This window comes from Dermacentor variabilis, chromosome 7, assembly GCF_050947875.1.
Source record: "Dermacentor variabilis isolate Ectoservices chromosome 7, ASM5094787v1, whole genome shotgun sequence".
NCBI classification, from domain to species: domain Eukaryota; kingdom Metazoa; phylum Arthropoda; class Arachnida; order Ixodida; family Ixodidae; genus Dermacentor; species Dermacentor variabilis.
The window spans coordinates 86792898-86802985 of NC_134574.1; the positions used below are offsets into that span (position 1 = coordinate 86792898).

Consider the following 10088-nt stretch of genomic DNA (forward strand, 5'->3'; position numbering starts at 1 on the left):
TTTGCTGCAATGGAAAACATTAATGTTTTGATTTTGTTTCTCACTAAAATATGGACCCACTGGAGTACTCACTATCCAGTTTATTAGCCACAACATCGCTAATAGTATACTGGTAGTAATTAGCCAGTTTCGTGCAATCCAGCCAAATCTGGCAATCTGCTACTGATTGCTCCTGCAGAGTGATAGCAACTAGAGTGTGTCATTCTTGGCCAGTGGAAAATGACTTCCTGCAGGCTGGTCTTCTTCTTTTGGAAAGAAATTGGGAAGGATTACTGGGAAACTGGCACAGTGGTGTCTGAGCTGTGGTCATTGGGCATACTTTCTGCAGCTATTTAACTCTAGCTAACTGTAACTAACAAGCTCTTAGCTTATGTACACTTCTTGGCAGTCAGTGGATGTTTTCTTTTTCAGCATTAGTTGACCGGTCAGCGGTGACACCTTGATGCTTGATGTTCGACTGCTTGTGATGCCTGATTCTCCTGCTTGATTCTGCTGTCTAATGTGCCGAATTTATTGTTCGACCTTTTCTTTCAGGAAAGGATAGTTGACCGTGCGTCATATTAAGCAAGATTGCGAGCATTTTTCTTGCACGAGCATGTTGTACAGGTGAGTACAATTGGTTTCTTGTTTTTTGTCTGCCAGAAGGGAACTCATCAAGAATATCTGTGGCATTAGCTTTCCAAATATATACGAATAATTGGTGGAATCTAGCGAGAAGCTGGGGGGGATAGCTGGGTCTCTAAACAGGCTAGAGAGAAGCTGAGGTGGATAGCTTTAGTCCCTTGCACCAAAATCAGACTACTTCAGCTTTCTCACCGCTCCCATCTGGTACTTTCGCTTATCCTTTTTAAGCACTGCTATGAATAATGTAAAGTGTATTTGCACATTTTTCTAGGCTGAATTTTCAATCATCATCTGCTTGTAAAAACAGAGTGACAAAGCCCCAATACAAACAAGACAGAAGTTCACTTGTAATTGGAGGCTTGAAGTGATGAGCAGTGGTCAGACAAGGACGGTCATTGGAGCCAGCGTTTCGACAAGGGGCCTTCCTTCGTCAGGGAAACAACTGCGTTCTGTAGCAGCATTTCGATGCATGCATAGCTCACTTGCCCCAACCCTGAATTGGGGAGAAGGAGGAGAATAAGCCCATGCGTGGGGGGGGGGGGTATAGCCACTTTCAAAGTACTGAAAAACATAAAGAGGGCAGGACAAAGGGAGGTTTGGTGTCCTGACAGAAAGGGTAAAGCGTATAGGGATACTGGTGTTGGGTTCTTTCAAGAAGTATAGATAAAAACTGGCAACGAAAAAAGGATTTATGCATATAGGTGGATGCTGCCAATCAAGTGTGCATGGTTTTCTAAGAATGTTTAAACTGCACGTATCATCGCTCTAAAATTTGGGGGGAAAAAAGAGGGTGTGAGTGGGGGGAGGAGGGAAATCGGGACAAAGAAACTTTTCTGCCCCTCTCCTGCCCAGGTTTTGTTTTGTTTCTTTTTTTTTTTTCAAGTTCTTTATTGATTATATGCTTAATTCCTGCTTTTTCAGAGAACCAGGGACACCAGATTGGCAATGCCTACTTACATGCGTAAATTTTTTTTGTGTTTCTGGTTTTTATCTGCACTTCTGGAAAGAACCCAACACTGGTACCGCCACCTGTGAGACTTTATATCACAACACCGAGCCTCCCTTTGTCTCTTCCCCTCTCATTTTGAGTACCGTTTATCTTTTTTTTTTAATACTTTGACATCAGCTACCCCATGCCATGCACTAGCTTATTCTCCTCCTCCTCCCCCATTTAAGGTGGAGGAGGGTATATGGAGGGTATGCATATATAGAAAGGCTGCTAATGAAAGCAGTTGCTGCCCTAGGGAAGAAAAGTCCCTTTGTCGAAACACTGGCTCCAGCAACACTCCTTGTTTGACCACTGCTCAAGGCCCCAATGCAGTTGCACCTTGATACAACAACCTAATTTAGTGAAATCTGCGAGATTTTTGTCATTTCCCGATCTTTCTTCGCCATCCATTTTTTTTGTCATGAATTAGTGAAGTAATTTTCATTCATGGTGTCAATTTAACAAAGTCCTTACGCATGGCACGCATAAACCTAGAGCCTTTGTGACAAGCAGAATCAAATAAAAATGTTGCCTGGCCGTGAATTCGTTTTCACATGTCCTTTAGCCCACACATGTTTCTGGCAAGTGACTAGAATTCCAACCGTCAAAGTGACCACACTTCGCACGGCTTCTCCTTCTATGTGCTGGCATAAAAAATGGGCTGAGTGTGTCCTGTCATGCCTGTCATGCAGCAGGAAAACGGGAGCTGAAAGTGAGCTTAAACGATTACGAAAAGAATATGCATTTTTGGCACCACCACCTTATCCACCGCTGCATCATTGTAGTTGGAGGAGCTCTGCTCCCTGGTGCAGGAGCCCAGCGGCTATCACATTGCACTGCTGATCACGAATTCTGATGGGGCTGGAATTGAACAACGCCCGTCTGCCGTGCATTGGGCTCATGTAAAATAACCCCAGGTGGTCATAATATGGAGTACCTCGTTATCAGATCGTGCTTTTGGTTCATAGAATGCCAGAATTCGATTTAGTAATTAGGAGCTCTGCTGTCGAGACACCTGAGCTTCCTCATTGAAGGGCGTAAAAAAAGAAAAGTTGGCCAGCAGCAGGCATTGGGGCTGTGTGACAGCACATGGCGTCGCTGCAGCTTTTTGACAAAGCGAGGCACAGCTGAGGTGGGAGAGTACTGGGTTGACAACTGAATGCACCTTTTGTTATTATACGCATGCATTGCGAACCCTGACAGGATTTTACCTGACCTCTTCAGAGCGTACATCCGTATATCATGTTCCGCTAAAGCATCGATATTTGTCTCGCAGCATATAGTGCTCGGTGCAAATAATTGCTTCTAGCTGCTGTGATGTTGAGTAGCAGTAAAAGCAACTTATGTGAATAATGTAGAATAATACAGTAGAGCCTCGTTCGTACGTTTTGGAAAAAAAACCGCGAGAAAAACGTACTAGCAGGGAAAACGCACAATCCGAAGTAACTAAAAAAATATTTGACAGCCTCAACTGTGGTTGACATCTACGTAATGCGAAGCGTCGCGCGGATCGTTGCGGCACGAGACGCCGACGCGCGTCGAACTGGCGGCGCTCCGGCGGCCCGACACGCGTTTGGTTGTTTCCACATTAAGAGGGCGACGGGAAACCGAAACGAAATCAAGCTGGTGGGCGACGCCGGATGCCGCCGAAGCGAAATGTGCTGCCCACATCGCGCCCGCCTGCAGCAGGGAACGGCGGCGCGTTTCGGTTATCGCCTGCTAAAAGTGTGCAGTACGCTTCCAGTGGCACCAACGTTTTTAGATCTCTTTCAGTTTGCAAGCTCCCAACGAGCCGCGCACGAGAAAGCGGCCCCCTTCCGTTTCCACTCACCATGCGGCGCTGCGGTCACTGTCGGCCCGGAGAGCTCGCGCTCGGCAGCGGCTGCGGCAGCCATCTCTGTGGCGCCGGATGCGCAGAATTCAAATTTGTTGGCCTTTTTTTAGTTGTCACGTAGAAACTGAATTCAGTCTCATGGTTAAATAACTGTTTGGCCTGAGCAGTAAGGGTGAGATAAAGAGCAAGCTGAAGCAAGATCGCGAAAAACTGCGATCGTTTACTTGCTTCGCGCTTTATCTATCGCATCGTATTTGCGATGTTTATCCTGGATAGTTTAGTGCCTGTTGGCGTAACGCTATCAATAGTTCTTGTGAATAGTTCACGAACCATAAAAGACTATTTAAAATAGCCATGTTCCGTTCTGTTTCTAGAACAGTCACGAAATTCCGCGCTCTGTTACCGACGTACGGAGCACAGCACAGAGAGCAGGGTTTTTCACATTCAGTTTGAGCATTTATTTAAGTGCACACAAACAAACACTGAATGCAGACACACCTGGTGCGAAACACAGAAGGAATGCCTACAGAAGACGAGCTTTTTTATTTGCAATGGTGACTTTTTCTCTGCTTTCCAGCCGGCGATTCACATCTCTCGTGTAGAAGTGCTTGCGTGTAACTATGACAAAATTCAACACCTGGCATGTAAAAGAGGCCATATGCTCTGCACATCCAAGCCGCGCAAGGTTTTTCAATTCCAACTCGTCCAACACCTCCCAAAACATATCCGCGGAAAGTGGGCCTTCTTTCAATGAAATTAAAACTGCTCTGTTTACAATATTTGTGAACTCTAACATCTTTTTGGTAAGGTGCTTTAGGCAGCCTTGCTTGAAGCTCCTGTACACCGTGAGGTGTGAGTGACTGCCAACAACTGGCACTGGAGAGCTGATATCCTCTATGCAGGAAGGGCATGTACTCTTGCTGAGTTTATGCACCACATAGCCCAAAAAGTAGTAGGAGGTGCTTTCATCTACTTCTCCCTTGGAGTAAATGTGGTCACTGCCACTGTGCTGGGGCAAGTCATTAGGTTCAGAGGTTAACTCAAGAATTCTGGATTCAATCAGGTCATGCAGGTGTGCTTCTCTCGATTTCTTCAGTGTGTCTTGAACACCTACAAGCACAGCACTCGGTGCGCCCTCCACACTTCCACGAAGACCGGTCTTTATAGGTGTGTACAGACTAAGCAGTTGGAATATTTGTGTGAAATTCATGACTGTACCACACAGCGTAAACACGCACACATGAAAAAAACCACTGCTTGCTACTTTGACAAGGCGGCTGCAGCGGCGGCGACGATAGGGATGGACCGGGCCGGTCGGGCTGGATGGATGGATGTTATGAGCGTCCCCTTTGGAACGGGGCGGTGGCTTGCGCCACCAAGCTCTTGCTACTATGCTGCCTAATATCCTACCTAGGTTAACCAACGAAAAAAAAAAAAAACACTATGAACTACCACGTCCAAATTTTCTGATACCCTATTGCGAACTGTGCTTTTGTACGTCTCCGCCTTTTGTCGTTTCCCTACTTTTCTTCCACCATTCCTCCAATCGCCTCTTACGGATGTCTATTGCGGACCTGTTTGCTTTACCACTGCTCCCGCTGAACCCAAGGGCTTCAAGGAGGCCAGTGGTGCCTAAATCGACCGCTGGATAGACGTCTTCACATTCTAATAAAATATGCTCCGTCGTTTCCCTAGCTTTACCGCAGCAAGCACATGCTTCTTCTTCCTTCTTATATCTCGCTTTATAGGTGCGTGTTCTAAGGCATCCCGATCTCGCTTCGAAAAGTAATGAGCTTCCCTTTGAGTTATCATAAACGGTTTCTTTCCTAATTTCGTTTTTTCCCCTTAAGTAGTTACTCATGGCAGGTTTCTTTTCCATTGCCGCCACCCATGAGATTAATTCAGCCTCTCTGACTTTCCGCTTGACCTTCTTTGTTGCTGTGTTGCCCACCCCACAGGCCGCATACTTGCTGGTAAGCTTCCTAGTTCTTTTCCTCCACTGTGAATCAATGTTTTGCCTGTACAGATACCTGAACACTCTCCCAGCCCATTTACTTTCCTCCATATTCCTCAGCCGTTCTTCATACTCAATTTTACTGCGAGCTTCCCTCACTTCAAAACTAGTCCAGCCCATATCCCCTTGCACAGCTTCATTTGTAGTCTTCCCGTGAGCGCCCAATGCGAGGCGACCCACTGACCTTTGGTTTCCGTCGAGTCCTGATTGTACCCCTGATTTAAAGCAAACAACCGCATTTCCAAAAGTAAGTCCTGGAACCATTACCCCTTTCCACATAGCTCGGAGGACCTCGTACCTATTGTATCCCCATAGCGCTCTGTGCTTCATTATGGCTGCATTTCTCTTCCCCTTGACTGTTATGGTTTTTTCCTGTGTTTCCATATATCCGTTGCCTTTGTTTATCCATATACCAAGGTATTTATATTCTGTTACCCGAGGTATTTCTTGGCCCTGTATCTCCACTGTCTGTTCACTGTTTTCATTGAATACAATAACACCTGATTTTCTAACACTAAATTTCAAACCTAAATTGTTGCCTTCCTGTCCACAGATATTAGCCAGACGTTGCAAATCACTTTGCTTGTTTGCGAGCAACACAATGTCGTCCGCATAAAATAAACCTGGGAGTTGCTGCTCTATTACTGTACCTGCCTGTTTGTATGAGAGATTAAACCCGATATTACTTCCTTCTAGCGCCCTCTCCATCCTCACCATGTACATCATAAACAGCAGCGGGGATAAAGGGCACCCCTGCCTCAGTCTCTTGTTGATATGAACTTTCTCCGCGCTCCTCATCCCTTCCCATTCAACGCAAACAGTATTTTCTAGGTAAATCTCTCAAAAGCTGTATACAATCGTTACCTAAGCCTTCCCCTTCCAGAATATCCCACAAAATGCTGCGGTCTATGTTGTCGTATGCTCTTGTAATGTCCAAAAAGGCCACATACAACGGTCTGCTTTCTGCTTTTGATATTTCAATACACTGAGTAAGAACAAACAAGTTATCATCCAAACGCCTACCTATTCTAAATCCATTCTGAAGCTCTCCCAAAATGCCATTATTTTCTGCCCATGCTTGAAGCTTTAATTTGATTGCCTGCATTGCTAGCCTGTATATTACCGATGTAATGGTCAACGGTCTATACGAGTGAATTCTGTCTTTCTCCCCCTTACCTTTATAAATTAAATTCATTCTACTTTGTCGCCAACTGTCTGGTATTCGTCTATCTTTTAAAGTTTTTTCAACTGCTTTCACGAGAGCTTCCTTACTTTTTGGTCCCAGTTCATTTATCAGCCTAACGGGAACCTCGTCTAGCCCTGTGGCTGTGCGCTTAGGAATTTTCTCTTCCGCTTTCTTCCAGTTTAAATTTGTAAGCACTAGCTCCTTTCCCCCTTGGGTCTCTTTCATGCTCTTTTTTTCTTCAAGTACAACCTCGTCCTTGCCTTGGAAAGATTCGGCTGTTACTTTTTGGATGTAATTTATTGCTGCTTCTCCTTCCAGTCTGTTTTCATCTTCGTCTAGGATATGTTGTTGTATTGTTGTTGACTTCCTGCCTAATAATTTTATGTGATTCCAAAATATTCTAGGTGCGGCCTTCTTTTTCTCACGTATTTCTGACAACCAACTTTCACTTTCACCTTTTAATTTTGCTTGCACCAGTATTTGAACCAGAGTCTTTTTCTCCCGGTATATTTCCCATTTACTGGTTACTTCATCCTGTGGCAACTGCACCTTCTTTGCCTGCCTGTGCTCTCGAGATGCTTTCTGTCGTTCGGCGATCGCTTCTCGTATCTCCTTGTTCCACCAGCTTTTCGGTTTCTTTTTTCCTTTCCAATGAACATGTTGTTTCTCTTTCCGTATTTCTGTCGTTACTACACTGGCACGGGCAAACACACGGGCAAACATTTAGGCAAACACTGTGGCGAGCGCCACCGCGCGGCAGGAAAGAGAAAGGCGACACTCCGCGCGCCGGAGCTTTCAAACTGAAAGAGATCTAAAAACGCTGAGTGGCACCACGCGCTGTGAAACAGATAGGCGAAGACGCTTGTCGCAATAGGATTGGCGGCGATAGCTGCGAATGCGGCGTGCGACCATCTCGGCGGAGATTTGCTGGTACCGGAATAAGAAGCTGTACACGCCGTCGTTTTCACGCGATACGGGCGAGCGAGTATTGCGGTGAAGCTGCCGCGGTAGGCAGGTATATGCTGTTCTCGATCGCCTCGCACATTTTCTTGTGTACATGGGACCTAGCGGCCGGAAAACGTATCATACGATCGCATTTTGGCGATGTACTGAACGTTGGTGCCAAAAAATTGCGTTTTCAGGGAACGCACGAACCGGTAAAAAAATGAACGTAACTTTCTTGGGTCATTTTTGTGTTCTCGATTGCGAAAGCTGGCGCCTGGAAAACGCACGAGGTTCTACTGTATGTTAGTTTCAGTTGATTGAGTATGTTTGCAATTCACAGTTTGTCTTTCTGTCACACCTGCTTCAAGTTACATATACGAGTGTGATCGAAAGTGACTCCAGCTGCGAACCATTTCCTTTTATGTGTCCCGCCACTACTGAGACACTTGGCATCATACACACTTCTGGGTGTATTGCTAAAACTCCTGCCCCTACCTCCAGATACATATGTAGAAAAGTGCAGCAGCAGTGTTGTCATTTTTAGTGGGCACTATGTAGAGCCATATTCATTTGCAAATGAATAGAAAATTTGTGCCAAGATGCATTGGCATCTTTCTTTTCAACTTTACTCTGGATTAACAAAATGAAAATGTTCTGAAACTAAAATATGAAAACTATTTTTTTTCCTTTCTTTTCAATTCTTGATTTTTTTGTGGTTTAGTTCCAGTTCAGAACTCTCCTTGTTTAGAAAACCGTGAAGTATATTTTGCCACTGAAATATAGAAATCTCAGCATAATGAGCTTTATGATTTTTCGAAAATTTTTTGCCTGTATGAATTTGCATAGCTAAATTCAGTTGTAAAAAGCCATACATTTAGCAAAGGAAGTTTCTTGCACTGTGGCACCTTATGTGCATCTGCCATTTTACGTTCCAGCAAGAAATTCGCACACCTGTAAATGGTGTTGAAGCACTCGGGTAAGAGCTCATATTTCTTCCAATTAGTTAATCAAAAAAAAAATGGCAAAATGGATTGACATTGTACTTTTACGCTGCTTTGCAGAAAAATTATCACATTGTGCGTTGACGTGTTGATTTGCTTTTCTATTTTTTTCAGAATGGATTCATATGAAAGCCAATGGTTAAATCTCTTTCGTAAATGATGAAGTGTGAATTAAACTATGGTTAATTACTGTTTACTGTGTTGCTCATTTTATTGTCATTGTGTCTGATTATTGTGCAGGTTTACCATAGTGTGGTTACAATAAAATCACGCTGGTACGATTGTGGCCAATGTGAACTGAAGTGGATCGCTTCGCCAGGGTTCATTGAGTGCAATGTTAAAAAGATGGGAGGATCTTAACGCTCTTCTGCTGTGCCATTATAAGTGATGTGAATCTGCAAGCCACAACCGCTTGCAGTAATGCAATGAAGAGGTCACATTTTGAGTTCTGTTACTGTTGAGGTGGTAAAGCATGCACTACAGTCTAACCTTGATATAACGAATATGAATATAATGAATTGTCAATTTAACGATGTAAGTCTGTAATTTGCAGATTTGTTTCGCCGATATTAGCGTGTATGCTTATAACAAATGCAGGGTATAACAGAAGTGTCAAATGCGACTTTGTTATAATGATGTTCGACGAGTCGAACAGAAGGTATCTCCGTTATATATTCATATAACGTACAAGCAGATATCGGCAAAAAAAAAAAGAAGTTAGTGACGTTGCACTGTGTGAATGCGGGTGTACGGGTGCTATAGCGCACACAACACTACCGGCCCTCGGCGTGCCTATACGCCTACACTGTCCGTATCACAGGTCGTATTCAAGACGGCTTGCGTGGCCACGCCACACGCAGCAGCCGCTAGAGTAGAACGCCCCGTTGTAAACATTCGCTTACTATTTAAGTTACGCAACATGGTGTCAGCACGCACAGGCAAACAGCAAGTGCCCGTGCTCGATGACGCGAACACTCATTGTCAAAACGATGGCATGAGGAAACGCGGCAACAGCAGCGAGCGAAGCGATCTTCGTGCTGTCAATCACGTAAACGCAAACCCAGCAGTGATAACACAGCGCACGCAAAGCTGCAAGCTGTCGGCCAACCTAGGCTGTGCACCCAAAGCAGGTCGCTTCCAAGATAAAGGCGCGCGCGACCGAAGTACATCGCCCCGCTCCATCCCCTCCTCCGGTGCCATCGCGCATAGAGCGTGACCGAATACGGCGCGCTTCCTACCCTGGCGCACGCGAGATTGAGCCGCCATCGTACTACGCGCACTGTCGCGCACTTTCACTCACGCACACAGCGTATACGGCGCGCGAGTACGACGTTACCACGAGACGAACACACCACGTTTGCATCGCAAAAATAAAGAAAGAAAGAAAACTAGCGACTGCCCGAGCAGGTCAACGGTTCTCTTTCGCGACGCTTGACCTCGTTTCTCCATCTCCACGTCGCTCAACAGTACTTATGCGTACGTCTAGTTGGCGGTAC

General features: G+C 45.2%; 1 protein-coding gene across 2 annotated transcripts in view; it reads left to right on the forward strand.

The window, feature by feature from the left end:
• Positions 1 to 8786, forward strand: part of Coq6 (ubiquinone biosynthesis protein COQ6, mitochondrial) — a 39416-nt gene extending 30630 nt beyond the window's left edge. Inside the window, exons 13-14 of one of the 2 annotated variants that reach the window (XM_075698736.1) lie at positions 535 to 606; positions 8707 to 8786. In XM_075698736.1, coding sequence (XP_075554851.1) covers positions 535 to 564 — 30 coding nt within the window. In that variant the 3' untranslated portion in view covers positions 565 to 606; positions 8707 to 8786. Of the gene's footprint in view, positions 1 to 534; positions 607 to 1545; positions 1565 to 8706 lie in introns of those variants that run through there. The other variant, XM_075698737.1, reaches the window with a different exon arrangement.
• Positions 8787 to 10088: the final 1302 nt, after the last annotated feature.